The sequence below is a fragment of the Ranitomeya variabilis genome, chromosome 4 (assembly GCF_051348905.1).
Source record: "Ranitomeya variabilis isolate aRanVar5 chromosome 4, aRanVar5.hap1, whole genome shotgun sequence".
Classification (NCBI taxonomy): Eukaryota; Metazoa; Chordata; class Amphibia; order Anura; family Dendrobatidae; genus Ranitomeya; species Ranitomeya variabilis.
In genome coordinates, this window is record NC_135235.1 from 526,307,965 (window position 1) to 526,325,383 (window position 17,419).

The 17,419-nt window shown below is 45.6% G+C and overlaps 1 protein-coding gene across 5 annotated transcripts; it reads right to left on the reverse strand.

The window, feature by feature from the left end:
* Positions 1–1,167: 1,167 nt before the first annotated feature.
* PCGF2 (polycomb group ring finger 2) lies at positions 1,168–17,154 on the reverse strand. 5 transcript variants are annotated; one of them, XM_077252302.1, is made up of 10 exons: positions 16,888–17,154; positions 10,223–10,370; positions 9,866–9,962; positions 9,275–9,330; positions 6,332–6,382; positions 5,039–5,150; positions 4,897–4,939; positions 3,591–3,689; positions 3,017–3,097; positions 1,168–2,103 (listed from the first exon to the last, which is right to left on the reverse strand). In XM_077252302.1, exons 1-10 carry the CDS (start codon positions 17,137–17,139, stop codon positions 1,795–1,797), a joined length of 1,248 nt encoding a protein of 415 aa, XP_077108417.1. In that variant the 5' UTR covers positions 17,140–17,154; the 3' UTR covers positions 1,168–1,794. The 5 variants fall into 5 exon arrangements, with proteins under 5 accessions (XP_077108417.1, XP_077108419.1, XP_077108420.1 ...); XM_077252304.1 differs by lacking the exon at positions 16,888–17,154 and adding an exon at positions 16,326–16,875; XM_077252305.1 differs by lacking the exon at positions 16,888–17,154 and adding an exon at positions 14,290–14,448.
* Between the last annotated feature and the right edge of the window lie 265 nt (positions 17,155–17,419).

Genomic DNA, 17,419 nt, shown 5'->3' on the forward strand with positions numbered 1-17,419 from the left:
ATCCCATCTGGTTCATGGGGATGGGGACAACATGGGCCTGTGTGATTTCAAATGCCAGGGCTGAATTTCATCCCCAGTCAGTACCTTTGCAGTAGTGTACGGATGCCGGAAAATGCCAACCCCAGGGCCTCATGTGTGGAAAGGGCGCGGAACAGGGGGCATGTCCACGCCAGACGGGATAATGGCCAGCTCGATTATGCTGAGAGGAGGCGGAGTTAATTGTTGTGGCTAGGCCGCAAAGAAGCTGGGGCCTAAATTAGTATTACTAAGTGAGGCTGACGAAGGAGGAGGGAGTGGCATGGAGGCCTAGGAAAAAACAGGAAAGACCTTGAGGCTAAGTGATCCTGCTCACACACCAAATATACACACAAATAAAGGCCCCCAGTAATATACTGATCTAGAGAGTATCTATCTAATCTTCTTCTGTTCCTTTTTCATCTTCTTATTTTTTCTCTCTCTGGGATGTGACCTGGAGGAAAAGAAAGAAAGAAAAAAAAAAAAGAGAGGAGTACCTCTCCATTCCTGTGATGGACCATCAGACATCCGAGCCTTGTCGGGTTGTGGGACGTCTGTTCCTCCTGAAACCTTCAGGCTCCGATGAGTGAGCGGGTAGGAGTGGGGGGACCAGGACCGTTCTTCGGATCACCTAAACATTTTTCATGTGTTAGGGTCCTGCCGGATAGACAGATGGATATAGGATGGCAGTTCACGCCGTACTCACCGTCTTTACGTGGGAGAACAGTGTGACTGTTCACACTGTTTCCTTCCAGAAGTAGAGAAGAAGATTCTGAAAATAATAAAAGGGGGAAAAAAAAATTACTGGAAAACTGAAGTAGATATGGGTCTAGCAAAAGACCCGTGTCCACCTCCTACTGACACTAAGCTAAACTGGTAGACATAGTGACAGTCGGTGGGTTGTACACTGCGGCGGAGGACCTTTTTTTATTTGCCTAGTGTCAGCCTCCTACTTGCAGCAGCATACACACCCATGGTTTCCTGTGTCCGGCCAATGAAGCGATAGAGAAAGCTATCGGCACAGAATTTTCAGACAATAAAAGATGGAAGATTTATATTAAAATAAAAAATCGTGAAAGTACTGTATAACTTCTGCTAAGAGGTGCTCACAGTTTAGATTTTTCTTTTCACACAATGAACCATAATCAAAATACACAAAAACAATTTGTATATCTTTATTTATATTGACAGGTAGAGACACCCCACAACCCCAAAAATCCCACCCACCACAGGGACACAAAATGCTTGGTGGGCTTCATATGAAAACTGGGGTTGGCGGACCCCGTTGTGCCATGTTATTGTGGTGCTACTGAGGGCACCTTGAAAAACATACATTCAATAGCGCAATAAGGAATGTGGCGTCCCCCGGAGTGTACATCTTACATAAATGCTAGAATTAAACAAGTTCTCCGGTCACATTACTGCTCATGACTTTCAAAGTTCACGCAAAGTAAATAACTTATTATACACCCTGTAGAAAGGAGTCCTGCAGCCAGCCAGTCCCAATGATGACCCATCAAGGCCTGTTACTTTCATTCAGAGTACAAATGTGTAACAAAACTGGTAATAGTAACTCAACTGCTGTGGATCGGGCAGTGCTGAATTCATACGAGAATGAAATAGACTCATCCCAATCGCTTATAAATTATAAGAAAACATTACAAAAGATTTTAGGTATAAGGAGGGATTAAATTACTCTTGTCCATAGAAAATAAAAAAAAAAAAAAGTTCTTTTTTATAATATATACATATGTATAAAAGACTCTGGAATTAAAATTCTCAAGTGAGCGGGGGTCCAGGAACCCCATTGAGCGTAACTTTACGCCCTCGACTGGCAGAGTGCCCATTATGGATGGTGGATGGGGGGGCAAGTTCAGTGCTGGGATTAGGAGAGCCTTGGCATGGCGTGGCAGGGCTAGGGAGAGAAGAGGAGGTAGAAGGTATTTGCGCTGGGCTGCTGGCCTTGTCACTGGTCGATTCCCCCTCTGACGTTGTTCCTCGGTTGGCTTCTTGTAGGCTCCTTGGACGACTAAATCGTAATCTCTTGCAGGTTGGTTGTACCCGATACTTGAGAGGTAGAGGACCAGTCTGACAAAAGAGGAGATATGTACAGGGATCAGATTCCTGGCACAGAACACTAATACTTGGAACCTTATATTATTTTTCTTCCCTGCCTCAATGCCAAAGTTTGCCGTTAACCCACATAATGCCGTAAGTGTAAAGCCATCTGTTTTTCATCTGAACCTGTCAATCCGCTAATGTATATGGAGGGGCCCCCCTGACTTCCTCTGATGGCAGAAGATAAGCACCGGATTACTATTGCCTGATCATTTTATTCTCAGTAGAGTTAAATTGCTGCCCAAATATACTATACCAGCTGCATACTAACCCCTGGAGAACACGTGCATGCTCAGCATATGTATTTGGGTAGGGGTGGGTGTTGAAAAAGATAGCTATCAGCTAGGGATGAGCGGTGCGCTCATGGAAGTTCGTGTTCCAATACCTGACCTGAATTTTATTCCAAAGTTTGGTTTGGGTACCAGATCTCCATTGAAAACAGTAGTAGCATTGCAACGAACTTCCAGGATAAGTCCGTGTTTGGCATTTAGCACCGGGCACTACCTGTCAAGTACCAACACCAAACTTTTAAGTTTGGGTTCACTCATCTCTACTGTCAGCCTTACTGAGGATTTGACCAACAGCTATCTGATATGTATGGCCAGCCTCACACCATGGCAAATACCGGTTTAATATCACAATACCTCTGCCTTGAGCGCACCATAGCAGTAAAGATGCCCACAGGTGGGCTCAGAGCAGTATAAAGTTGGGATATTCAGCTGTCATCCATGCTTGGACTGGCTGAGTACTCTTGTTTCTTGCAATAGGGAGAAGGTAAAAAGCATGCGGCATGTTGAGATTTGTAGGTGGCTAGTCCCCCGATTGTCAGTGTGTACAGACAGTAACAGGCACATCATATGCCATGTTATAGCATAGAACTTACCCGTCCCCAGGGGTATATGTAAGCAATGTCCATTAGTGTATAGTAGTCCTTCAGCAGCTCCTCCTCATACAGAATCTCAACCTGCAACCAAAAGTATAGGGTGAGACTTCACACAAGGAATCGGGAACATAGCCATATCATGTAATGTGTCCAAAGACAGCACCAATTATCCCAGAGGTTACAGTTTAGATAATTGTACTGCATTATGTATTACCAAACTATTTAATATAAAGTTACCTCCAATCACCAGGCATATAATATAAGTAGGGCTCTGTGCACTCGGACCTCCAAATGTGGATTGATCCCTTTTTTTATTTATGTCTAGTGTATAGTTAAGCGTTTCTACAAAGATAAAGTTATTTTACCACCTTAGAAAGTTATGCCGCAGCGTTAGGATATGACTGCATTTCGATTGGTGGGTGTCCGACTGCACGGACCCCTATCATTCCTGAGTCACCAGCAGCATCAACTTGCTTAAAAGTCCCAATAGTTGACTCCTAATATTATGGGATATCCTAATAATCAGATTTACTCTTATCAAAAACAGGCATTAGGTTTCTATTTTGGCCTTTACCTTATACTTGCTTGGGACGTCCATCTTATTTCGTAAGAATTTAGCGAGGTGAGATATGGTCATGGCTGCAGGACAGCGCAGGAAACGAAGACTGTTCCTCTATCAGGAGAGATGTGGAAAGTCAGCCATAGAAGCAAGTCCGCAAAATAATTCACACAGAGAGCACAGCTGCAGGGCCGGCGTCAGCACCCGGGCAAGTGCCGGGGCCCTAGCGAGACGGGGGTGGGGGCCATTTTGACAAGTGTGACCAACTTTTTACTATTGATGCTGCCTATGCAGCACCAATAGTAAAAAGGTATAATGTTAAAAATAATGTAAAAAAAATCGTGCTATTCTCACCTTCTGGCGGCCCCCGCAGCCTTCCCGATCCTCGCGATGCTTCCAGCAGCTCCCGTGTCCAGTAATACCTTGCGAAATGACCCCAGATGACGTGGGATCACGCGAGACCGCTACGTCATCACAGGTCATTGTTGCAAAGCATCACTGGGAACGGGAGCATCGCTAAGGCCTGGGCTGGATCCGGGGGCCGCCAAAAGTTGAGTATATAACTATTTTTTATTTTGATTATTTTTTTTAACAGGGATATGGTGCCCACACTGCTATATACTATGTGGCTGTGTTATATACTATGTGGCAGCTATATACTAAGTGGCTGTGTTATATACTACGTGGGCTGTGTTATTTGCTACGTGGCTGCTATATACTACGTGGGCTGTGCTATATGCTACGTGGGCTGTGCTATATGCTACGTGGGCTGTGCTATATGCTACGTGGGCTGTGCTATATACCACGTGGGCTGTGCTATACGCTACGTGGCTGTGCTATATACTACGTGGCTGTGTTATATGCTACGTGGCTGTGTTATATGCTACGTGGATGTGCTATATACTACATGGGCTGTGTTATATGCTACGTGGCTGTGCTATATACTACGTGGGCTGTGTTATATACTACGTGGCTGTGCTATATGCTACCCATTTTGCACGTTTACAAATGTTCTACGTTAATACTTTCTAATGTTTACTTTAAAAAGTTTTCAATTAACATATAAGGGGTTGACTTATATAAAGCCCCTCTGCTGTATGGTTTTGTACAATAGCTATCACTCCTGTAAGAAGTGAAATCTGGCATTGTACTATACCTATATTTCTCTGCTCTATCTGTGCATCATGAATCGTGGTATGTGTTAAAGGGGGTCCACTGAGACTTTCGCCAGGGGCCCTCAAAAACCTGGAGCCGGCCCTGCACAGCTGTCATACAAGGGTCGGCTGGGTGACGACACATATATCCATGCCTTGCTGATTACCTTCTCCAGATCTTCACTGTCTGCCAAGTCTTGTGCCTCATCCCTGGTAGAATTAGAGATGTGAAAACGGAATATTAGAGCATCAGGACTGATGACAGCAACTCCTCCATGCCCAGTGTATACCTGCAGCCTATCTATATACCTTGCATCCTCTGAGAACTGGATTGACAGACTGATGCTCTCCTCCTCGTGTACCACCAGTTCTCCAGTCTCGGTGACTTTCTCCCCCTGCTCGGAGCTGGAGCCACTGTTAGCTGTAAAACATGGACACCCAACAGACTGATCAGTAATGGCCTGCAGAAGACCCCTCTTCCTGACATTACGATACTCATGTGAATGGCATTCATAAGAGGTCGTCATTTCTGCTGAATGTATGTTATGTACAGCACAGGCGACTGGACGATCGCAGCTTCAAGTCTCCTACGGGGACTATTAAAGGGAACCTGTCATCACAAAAAACGCTATTGACCTACAGATATGTTGTTAATCTGCATGTTAATAGCGTTACCAAACTGCCTGGTGCCTGCACTTACCCGAATGATGCGGTGAAAAGATAAAACCTTATTCCCCCCTACAGCGTTCCGGTTTCAGTCACAGGGGCGGTGCAGGCACTGGTTTGGTCACCGCTCTAAGTATAGAGAGTGCTGTCTGTAACCGCGCCCCGGCACTGGCTCTGCACTGGTCAGAGTCGGAGAAGCAATTAGGCCATGTTCAAATGTTGCGTTTTTGCCGTTTTTATGCAAATTTTAGGCTGCATTTTACAGTACCAGCAAAAGCTATAGGATTTCAGAAATCTCATACACACACATTGGTTTTTTTTACCTGACTGATTTGGAAAACTACTGCGTTTTTGAAAACTGGTTTTGTTTTTTCACCCATAGAAAGTAATGGATAACTGCAAAAACACAGGTATCAGGTCTTGCTGCGTTTTTGGTGCAAAAACCTTAAGGAAGTTGAATCATGGTTTTGACTGGACACTAAGCTTTACCAGCAAGCACAAGAGGCAACGAAAACGCAGCAAAACCTGATTTTTGTAAGCAGCTTCTTTACTGCCAAGAGAGCAAGTTTTGCCTGCAGAAAATAACACAGCAAAAACACATGTGAACATAGCCTTACAGCCCATATTTGCAGGTTAATGGCATTTTTTGTCGTGACAGGTTCCCTTTCAGTAAAAAAAAAAAGTTTTAAAAATATGAAGGGGGTTAAGCAGCATTTTTCCTGCCGACAGTCTTGTTTTTGCATCATAGACATCTGCTGTAAATACTGAACGAGTGCACATAGCCTATGCAGACTAAGAGGTGACATTACTGACAAGTGACACTACGTATGCGAGCACTACCAGGGTTATGTTGCACGCAGATATACTGTGTGAACACAAGACGTTCCACTGGGGAGGGTCAGCTGTAGTAAGTGACACAGTCATGAGAACACGCACCTTCTTTACGAGCGTACGAGGAGTAGAACTCCCTTCTTCGCTTCATCTCACCTGTGGAGACAATAAATGAGCTTTAGATTTAGCGCATCACTACTATCAGTGTAAGGCCGCTCTTATACCGCTGTGCTTTTATTCCAGATTTAATCATCTTCTCAGAATTTGGGACAGATCCCATAGGATCTTGTCCTCCTGAAGGAAAAGAGTTTCCTACTTCTCTCTGACTGGATCTTGCACAGGCTGAAAATGTTATGTTCACTCATTAAAGTATATGGACACCTTTGGGGAATTTTTTTAAATTAATAAGTTGGGGTTTTTTTTATTAGATAAGAAGCATTTTTGCAACAAGGATATATTAATAATGTGTGACTGTTCTTCAGCCTCTATTTATCACAGTACAGACCATGGAAACAATTAACAGTCTAATTTCAGTGAGATTATCTCTTCTGCTGAAAAATCTTTGAAGCGCATCAAAGTATTCAACTAGTCAATAAAGAAGTTGTCCACTTAGACAAGAGAGCCCCTGGTAAAAAGCGAGTGCCTCCGGCTTTGTTTTTACTCATCCTCCCCAGGTCCAGTGATGAGCCTCCACCGCTGCTCCCAGTGGTTGTTATTGTCTGCAGCGCTGACATTACATCGACAGCGCTGCAGAAAGTGGGTAAGCTCAGCGCCTCTGCCCAAATTGATGACACAAGACGCTCAAAGCAGCTGAGCTCACTGATTGGCTGTAGCAATTGAGATGTGACATCAACACTGCAGACAATAGGAGCCCTTGGGAGATGCGGTAGAGACTCAGCTCTGGACCTGGGGAGGGCGAGTAATCCTGAGTTTGTTTTTTGGGCAACAAACTATAGCTGGAGGACAGTGGTTTTCCAAAACTGAAAAACCCCACTAATGAAGAGTTGATAGCACATTCGCTGTTAACTCATTATGCAGTCCTGTATGTACTGTTATACAGAGAGGCTGTAGAAGTCAAATTCTCCAAATTGTTTAAAGACACCCTACTGCAAATATACTTTCTAGCCAAATATGTGCATTGAAGTAAAAACATTGTCCTTTAAGATAGCCAGAAATCTGTAGGCTATTTCCAAAATATATGTAAATTGAGCTGACATCTGGAAAAAAATTTGATAAGAAGAATGTATTTTCTGCTTTAATTCTTGTTTCCCCAGCTACTGAGACAACACTCCCGTCCTGCCTGTGCTTATTATTGGTGGCATTAGGACAGTGATACCTTTCATTCAACAGCTACCTGTGATTATGACCAGATATATAATTAACACCTTCTTCTGCATTCACCCCTTTACCATTACCACAACCCTCCAATACCTTTTATTGGGCTATATGGGGAGTATGTAACTTTTCGACCTTGTAATATGCCAGGCAAACTGCTAGTGGGTTCACAGGGGCAGTCTGCAACTCTGTGCCATCACTCCCTGCTCGGGGGAACCAGCGCCCTGTCTTGGCGCGTCTGCATGGTCCTACTTGTACCCACATGTGGTTCTGTCATGGCTCCTCATCTATATTGATGAACTCCCTATATTACAAAGTGGAAATCAATAAGAATTAGAACAGGGCTGGATCAATGTGTATCATATTCATGGCTTCCTGGTGCCGTAGTCAGAAATGATCTTTGGGGACTATGGTACAATCAGTGTGATAATGTAAGGGAAATACGAGGATTTCCTGATAGTAGCTAAGAAAGAAACCAGTGAAACTCTTCCATGACACTGACCCAGGGGCGGATATATCATTGGTGCAACAACACAGGGGCCCTAGAGAGAAGGGGGCCACATCTACCTCCACAGCAGCTTCTGTCAGACACATAAAGGAGCTATTGACTCAAATATCCTTCATGCACAGGATCCCTGTTCTGTCTCATATATAGAAACGAACGCTCGTTCAGTAGACAGTTATCTCTCCCAACCACCGCCAAGCCAAGTGTGAAGGTGTTCTGTATGGGGAGATGAGAGTAAGTCGCTACTGGACACTCCTGCCCGCGACTTCTCTCCCCTTACATTATCTGACCGAGGACAGCTGGGAGACCCCATACACGTTAAATGGCTATCTGGTGCATCTGATATTGGCGCATTCAGCCAACTGTGCTCCGATATGTATGGGGCATGTAAAGGGACTGTCAGCACAGAATGACAGATCAAACGAAGCACAGGCGCTCGGTACATCACAGCGGGGCCAAACATTTATATACACTTTCCCATCTGCTTGTTTTCCCTGATCTCATCCCTTCTCTTCTTTGATTGACAGCTCTGTCTTTATAGGGCCAGAGAAGAGCAGAGATAGATGGAAACCAGGCAGGATGGAAGGTGTATATAAATGATTGGCCCGCCATGATGCCCCGTGCGCCTGTACTAGGTTTGATCACTCATTCTGTGCTGACAGAGTCCCTTTAAATAAAAGCGGAGGCTGGCCATGCAGTAGTGAATCAGACTATGGGGTTTTAACTTTTAGCTCTGGTTGGCCTGCGAAGGTCGTTCTGGACAGCAAAGCTATAAGTTATTATACCTAAAGACTTGGTCTCCACTATGATGTCAGCTTTACACACAACTCTGGTACAAACAACATTTCAATGACTAGCAATGACTGAAGCTAAACTGTTCCAGCCATATTGGCCTTTGGTTGGCATTTGATAAGCCCATTGGTGTCACAAAAAGTATCTAACAGGAGCCTCATAATGGTCATTTTCTAATGTGTGGCCAGTAGACGGGCCGGCTGGCCTCTGGGTCTTCATACAATGTTTTCTAGTGGCTGTATGACAACAGTCTGAGACTGGCCATAGAGAGCTATGGATTATTGCTAGTGTGGCTTTACCATGTGATGATTATACCCAGTCTGTGGACATAATAGTGAGTGATAATGCACGTTACAGATGCAAGTGGGAAGAAAACCAAGCCTGTCAGCCCTAGCCCACACATAATGTGCTCTCACCTCTGAAGAGTCCTGGCACCAGCTTATATACAATGTCTTGTAGTGTTTTATCCGACCTAAACAAGAACATAATGTAAAGACATGCACAATCCATACTGACACAGCGAGCACCATATTGTACAGAAAATTATTTAAGAAAATCAACAATTGTAAGTCCTCTGTGGATAATTTAACCATTTTACAGGGGGGTTTAATATAGTTTTCGGTATCGTTATTGCAATGCAAATGTCGCACCCTAAGATTTCCTACACGGTACAGTAATAATATATAATGATAGGCAAACATCCTGGATAAGGATGATGGCTCCTATGTGAGCTGTGATGGTAGCCATGTCAGTCACGCAGCTTTCCCAGACACATACCCTAATAGATGACGGTCCACCAGGTAAATCTACGTCCCGGCTGACAGTAGCCCCATGGCTATATAGGAGCTACGTCTGATGCCAGCTCATCCCAATAGACTACACTGACTTTAAAAGGCTCTGTCAGGGCTCCGATACTTTTGATGACCAGAACAGGACGGCAGACTAGAATATTCGTGCCATCAGCATTAAACATGGCAGCCCTCAGCTGTGACTCCAAGGATACCAACCTGATGCTCAGAAGTGGCCGTCCTTTGTGCACCTGAGAGTCACACATGGGGCAGAACTTGTGGGCTTCTAAGTAGCGCAGGATGCAAGTCTTGCAAACTGTGGAAGGACAAGAACAACATGAGATATTAGCATGGTGGCATCATGGGAGCAGACCACTAGTCAGTGCCGACAGACTCCACACCAAGGAGGATGCAGTAAACCCTTATTACCATTTCTCGCATTTTCCGCAATAACGAAATTACACTGGATCTATTTTCAAACTGACAACCAGAGGTAAGGCGACTGCGGCCCGACAAAAAAGCACCACACACGCCAGTCACAACCCTACCATATAGCAGGGATGTTTTACTACTCACAGGAATGCAGGCACTCCACAATGGTGGCAGCGTCGATGAAGTACCCTCCACACAGTGCACACATTAGGTGCGGGTTGAGCTCCGTCATTTTGATCCGCATGGTCCGATGCATTGTGCAGCAGGGGGAAGGGGTGTGGGGAGGGGGACTCTGCAGATACAGAAGGATATGGAATTTAGTAAGCATATGCAAATCTAAACCGCAAGCAGTAACATAAGGGTTAACAGCGGTAAGCCCTATGTAAATAAATACCATCATCGGAAAGAAGTGAGCGCAGACCTCGCCTGTGTTATCACTAGGCCTCTTCTTATAGAAATGGTTGGAAACACTGCCCCCTGGAGGATGTAGGGGAAGCGCAGGCCAATGTATTGAGGGAGGATAGACAGGAGCCAGGTATGATTTCTGGCCCGATCAGGACACAGATTTCTGCTGCTCCGAGGTGAATCATTATGTGACAAAGAGAATCTGCCATTGTTAATCTGACACCCCAAGATGCGGGCTACTTGCGGGAAGGCTGGTATTTTACCCACTGGCGGACTCAGTTATGCATCTCCCTATGGCACCGTTCACATGGTCAGTATTTTACCTCAGTATCTGTAAGCCAAAACCAGGAGTGGGTGAGAAATACAGAAGTGCTGACGTGTTTCTATTATACTTTTCCTCTGATTGCTCCACTCCTGATTTTACAAATAGTGAGGTAAAAAACTGACCAAATACTGATAGTGTACGCACAGCCTAACAGTCCAATTACAAGACTCGATGACATGACACAGAGACTAGCAACAATACAGAGTAAGGGTATGTGTCCACGGTCAGGATGGCCGGCGGTATCGTTGGAGCGGCAAACCCGCTCGGCGCTAAGCCCCTCCCCCTTCTGGGACGCGATGATGCTGGATGTGTTCATTGTACACATCCGGGATCATCGCACCCCACACATAGGGCCCTGTGTTATTCCTTGCGGCGGCGCAGCATGTCCGGAGTCGCAGGGCCGACGGATGCGTGTTTCCACGCATAGTGGACACGGGATTTCAAAAAATCCCCTCCACTATGCTGGAACATCTGGACGCTGCGTGTTTGACGCTGCGGCCCCACGCAGCGTCAAACACGCAGCGTTTCCTGAACGTGGACACGTACCCTAAGGCTATGTGCACACGTAAGAAAAGAGGTGCAGAATTTTCTGCACAAAATCCGCAGCTCCTGGCAGAATCCACAGCCGTGGATTTGCCGCGGATTTTGTGCGTTTTTTATGCGGAATTGCTGCGGATTTTGTGCGGATTTTCTGTGGATTTTTAACATGGAGGACTGCAGAAACACTGCAGATCCGCACAAAAGAAGTGACATGCACTTCTTTGAAATCCGCCGCAATTCCGCACTGATTTTTTCGCACCATCTGCACATCTTTTTTTTTCCCCATTAACTAACATTGCACTGTACATCACAATGCGGATCTGCAGCGTTTCTGCGAGGTAAAATCCGCTGCGGACCCGCAGCAAATCCGCACTGTGTGCACATACCCTTAGACTGTGTTCACACTGCATCTTTTTCAGCTGTCAAAAATGTTAGTTTTTCAATTTTTGGAAGCCTTTTTACTGGTATTTTCCAGACATTTTAACCTTTTTTGAAGCAAAAATGCTGACAAGACGCTCAAAAAGATCTGTTAAGCATTCCTATTGACTTCTATTGTAAAGTATGGAGCATACTTCTAGAAAACAATTACTGAAGAATGTACATTTGACTACTTGGCATCTTTGAAACCTGAAGAATTTGACATGTGCTGAAAATCTACTAACATGCAGATATAAGGTTAATATGCAGGTTATCAGTGTTAGGCTGGGGTCACACTTGAGAGTGCAATGCAAGAAACGTGAGCGAGTCTGTCGCATCTATACCTGGCACTGCTGCGAGTGTGCGGCTACATAGAAATACATGCAGCCGCACGCTCTGGTTCCGAGTGCCAGCAGCAGTGTCAGGAATAGATGCGAGCTTCTCGCATTGCACTCGCAAGTGTGACCCCGGCCTTACAATGCTGCCCTGCCACCTTAAAGTATGGCTACTGAGAGGAAATGAACATTTTTCTTCCCAGATGCCGCCGGCTTTCAGTCATACAGGCGTTCCAGTGTGGCTTCAGTCACCCCTGACAGCACATTGAGTAGCAGCTGTAAGCAAGGGACTTTGATTGCAGACTCTGCAAAGATGTGTTGCACAGCCAGTTGCCAATCATTGTGCAGCAGTGAGCTCTGAGAGCTGCCACTCACAGTATAGTAAGCAGTACTGTGAGCAATGACTGACGCCGCCCCGTGCATACTCCTATGACTGAAAGCTGGAAACTCCTGCCAGTGATAAAGCTCATTTTCTCCTGATAGCCGAGCTTGCAGTAAGGCAACAAAACAACATTGTAATAGCGTTAAAATGTAATTTATTTTTTACTATGGGCCTAAAAACGAACTGGCAGGTAGTTGCTAACAGAGGCAATTCCAGCCTGTTCTTCCAGGCACCAACACAGAGCGGTCATTGACCTGCCAGCAATTCTGCTGCTTCACGTCAACAGAGAAGCTCTTTCTCTTCTGCGCTGCTCTGTTGACAGGTTGTAACTGCTGGCGTCGTTCTGATTGACAACCGAATCCTCAGTAATGCAGCAGGTACCCAGCTGTCAATCAGCATGAGGTCGGCAGTGACCCCTCATCAGAGCCCAAGAGAAGTTGCAGCCCTGTCGACAGGACATCAGCTGAAACCGCAGAATCACCAGCAGGAGTCGGCTGTGACCACGCAGACCTGCAGAGATCGGCAGCGGGCAGAATAGGCAGGTGGATAGCAATGAACTGCCTGTTAGTTCTTAGGCCTGTAGTAAAAAAATAGTCCGGCAAAACCCCTTTAACTTGCAGATTGACCCTATATCTGCAGGTAAATAGAATTTGAGGACATGACCGGTTCCTTTTACAAAATGTTGAAAAACCTGAACATTTGGACGGTAAGTTTTTTTTTCTGTACAAATTAAAAGGATCATTCTGTTATTTCGAAAAACAGTGAAAAAAGAAGCAGTGTGAACATACCCTACAGATCCAATCCACATAACAGGCCAGTAAACCCAAGTCTGCATCTTAAAGAAGTACATGCTTGGCGAACACATAGGCCCCCATTCACATGTTGCATGCAGTGCATGTATACGCCACTTTGTTATACAGCAGGACTACTCCCGGGTGTATACCTGTGAAGGACGGATCTAGCACAATGGATTGGTCCTGATTCAGAGCTTATAACAATTCAAGAACTTTAGGTTCGGTGCTCCTTTAAAACTGATATACCATTCTTGCCAGAACCCCTAGTCCTTGTTCACACTATGTGTTTGCAAAAGGGTTTTTTTTTTGCCACACGTTCCAAAACCTTGATAAAACGCAGACATTTTGCAGCATATCCTGTGAGGGAAAAAAAAACCCCCTGCATTGAGAACGCATTGTGTGAACACAGCCTAATGTATTGCACTGTGACTACTCTCCTATAATCCTGTTACTAAGCAAACAGCAGAGGAAATAATAACCAGCGCAGTAGTTAGTGGTTGATGCCACAATTGGGTTAGTGGTATTATGTGGGATTCCCTCCCGGGAACCCTACAGACACAGAACGCTCAGCTGAGTAATCATAACAGTTGTGGGGTCTTACCGCCAACCAGTGACTATATACCTATATGCAGACAACGTGCTGTGCCAAGCAGGAGGTCACCCGGCGGTCTGCTCACCACAAATCACATTTATACCTGACCCTTTACAGCCTGTTCTCCTACATCAGTGGAATTCTGGTCTTATACCTGAAGCAGGAGGCCCAGGATGAACAAATGTTCCACATATGGGGGCAAATATATATAACATTATATCCCCAATGGTAACTTTTAAAGGGGGTTCTTGGTTTTAGCTAATCCCCACTTGTTAAGAGGGTCACCCAGGGATCAGATGTACTCTGTAAGGAAAACTTGCCAGTAAGTGCGCCACCACAGGACAAATTAAGAATTACACCAGAGCAAGAGATAATCTATATAACTGGTTATTCCCCATGCATTGGAAAAGGGACAACTTACTGATCCCTAGGGGTCCGGGTGATCCTGAGATGATCAACACCGAAACTTTGAAGGTGGGCATGTTTGACCTCCGCTCCTTTCACTGTCTATGGGACTGCAGGAATTAGCAGTGTAAAGCGCTTGGCCAATAGATAAGGATCTTGCCCAGTTACCTCCCCTAATAGAGGGGTATTCCCATTTCGGATACTTATGGCATAGCCACAGGACATGCGAGCACCTTGAGAATGGGGGTCCCCGACCCTCAACTCACAGCTGTTGCAAGTAGGGAAATGGCCGCACATCATCACTCTGTTCTATGGAATCTCCCGGAGAGCTGGAAGGTGAGAGCCATCATTGCCGAGAAATGCTACGGGTATGTCAGAAATGGCTATGATGAGAATGGCCCTTTAAGACTTCAGACATCCGTGCTTCATGATCTTCACAGATAGACTATATGTGCACATGGTGCGGATTCTCTGCGGATCCGCAGCGTTTTTTGCAGTGCAGTGCAATTGATTTACAGTACAATGTAAATCAATGAGAAAAAAAAAATGCTGTGCACACTTTGCGGAAAATCCGCTGCGGAAACGCTGTGGTTTAAAAGAAGTAGCATGTCACTTCTTTTTTGTGAATCTGCAGCGTTTTTATACCCATTCCATTATAGAAAACCGCAGGGGTAAAAAACGCAGCAAATCCGCAAGAAAACCGCAGCAAAAAACGCACAAAAAAACTCTGCGGAACCGCACAAAAAACCGCAGGTGTGTTTTCTGCCAGGAGAGACAGAATCCGCACCAGAAATTCCTAAGCCTAATCCGCAACGTGTGCACATAGCCTAATGGGTGCATGTTCTATGGGGCTGTTCACATGTCCATGTTTTGACCGTGTGTCCATGCAAAAAATCTCATACACGTGCATTTTTTTTTTTTAACCAGCATCACAGATGAAAATTACCCATACAAGTCTATGGCATCAATGTGCACTGTAATGTATAGGAGAAGATTTGTCATTTATTTATCCAAAAGTGGAAATCACTGATGGTAAAAACTGAGCCAACACTGATCAAGTCAGGACCCAAATCACTGGTGACACTTGTACCATTTTATGTGTACGCGAATAACACAGACGTCTGAATGAGGCCTTGCAGAACACTGAGAAATAAACTGTCCTATTCATCATTTCAGGATTTTTTTGTCACAATATTTGTTCAGAAAATTCTGGCGCATAGGAAAAAAAACACTCCAGGGGTTTGTGACCTTTTGAAAACTTCCAAACGATCCAGCTGCCAAAAACAATTGGAAACCCCAAATCCTGGCCACAGTGACAACCATTAAAAAGACAAAGTAGAGATTTAACGGGCACAAATGATAAAAATAGCTGAAAAACACACAAAAAAGTATATAAAAAGTCACTAATATGTGATAATGAATGAGGCCCACAGTGGATGAAAATTAGTTTTCTAAAGCAGACGAGTGCTGAAGACGTATTGTGGTGTCCGCTCATATGTCACGTTACCAGGATTTCCAGATTAAAGTAAGAAATCTTGTTTGGAGCGCTACAATACAAACGAATATTCGGGTACAGCCTCAGTAACCAACTTCTATCAGTTAATCAAGTGATCAATTAGGGAAAAGCAGAGTTTCTTTGCCCTTTCCTCCCATGCTGATACTACAGCTCCCCTAGGCGTTGCCACCCAGCTTTCCCAGAGTCCAGATCAGCAAATCTGCCTAGATACATAGCGGTGTAACTCCAGGAAGGATCATTACTTAGGGCCTTGGTGTAGTGTTGTCACCCAGCTTTCCCATAAGCATAGACAAGTCGGACGATCCAGATGTAGTCTTCAGAACAGGCGGCTGGAGCAGCGCTCATACGTGAAAAGGTCATCGCTTAATGAGGATGTTCTCCACTCAGAAGCAGAAGTCCTTGAGTCGTCCTCTTCTGTCAGTCTGTTCTTCACCACATCCGATCCTGGGAAAGCTGGGTGACACCGCCTGCTAGGGAAGCCACACTGGTTGTCACCCAGATACGGATAGAACCCATCAGACAGAAGATTTACCAACCTGATAGAATTCGCCGATCCTTGGATTTAGGATTTTACATTTTTTTGGCTAACGTTTATAATGACAGTAAAGGGTGACTGACATAGGGGGGACGCGGTCACTGGTGTCACCTCATTATGGAGCGGTCCGTCCTCGGTGACAGTCACCCTCATTAGTACAGGCTGATGATGGAAGAAATGCCGTCCATAGCTGGGGACCAATCTATAGGTGGCCATAGGGTGACGCGGACCACCAGAGATAAATCCTAATAATTCATCACTGGACCTGCCATGTATACACCAAAAGTTTGCCACCCAGAGCAGGGCATGGCGGGGGCATCCACACAGGTGAGCGGTAAATCCAGTTCCTGGGAAGAATCGCCCGTGTCTGGCTATAGCGCCCCAGGATTATATAGGGGGGCACACAGCACCATCCCCCACAGCATCAATACAGACCTGGGGAGGGGGCAGGGAAAGCAGCACAAGACCCCATCTAATCCCAGGACCTATGGGGCCCCCACACCCCAGCTGTGCCCCCACACCGCGCACATCCTGCAGGCAGGGTCCGCCCCCGGTGCCCTTACCTGATGATGATGCTGCTCTCTCTGTGGTCCGCCTGTCTCCAGGATTATTTCTCCAAATGGCTCTCCCCTCCCCCTCCAGCCCCGTCTAGGAGCGCTCTCCTCCCTGCCTGTCTCCCCCTCCCTTTGTCTCCCCTTCCTCCCTTCTTCTTCTCTCCTCTCTTCTTCTTCTTCTTTTTTTTTACCTTCTCTCTCAAAATGGCTTTTTTTTTTTTTTTTTTTTTGCAGACAAGGACAGACCCCGCCCCCGGTCATGTGACCTCCTCCTCCTCCCTGGGGATTTAAGCAAAGGGGGAGGAGGAGGACTGGAAAACAGGAGCTGGGAAGATGTGTGGTGAGGAGGACAAAGAGCCAGACACTGCCAGACTGTGTGTCTGGTGCTGCCACCCTGTGCCCTCCACCCCGAGGCAGCAGCACCCCTGGCAGGACATTGGCTGGACCTGCACCCCACCTAATGCACTGATAGTCTGGGGGCTGCAGACACTGACCCCCATTCATCATCCTCTGCGTTTTTTTCTTTCACCTTGCCTTTTTT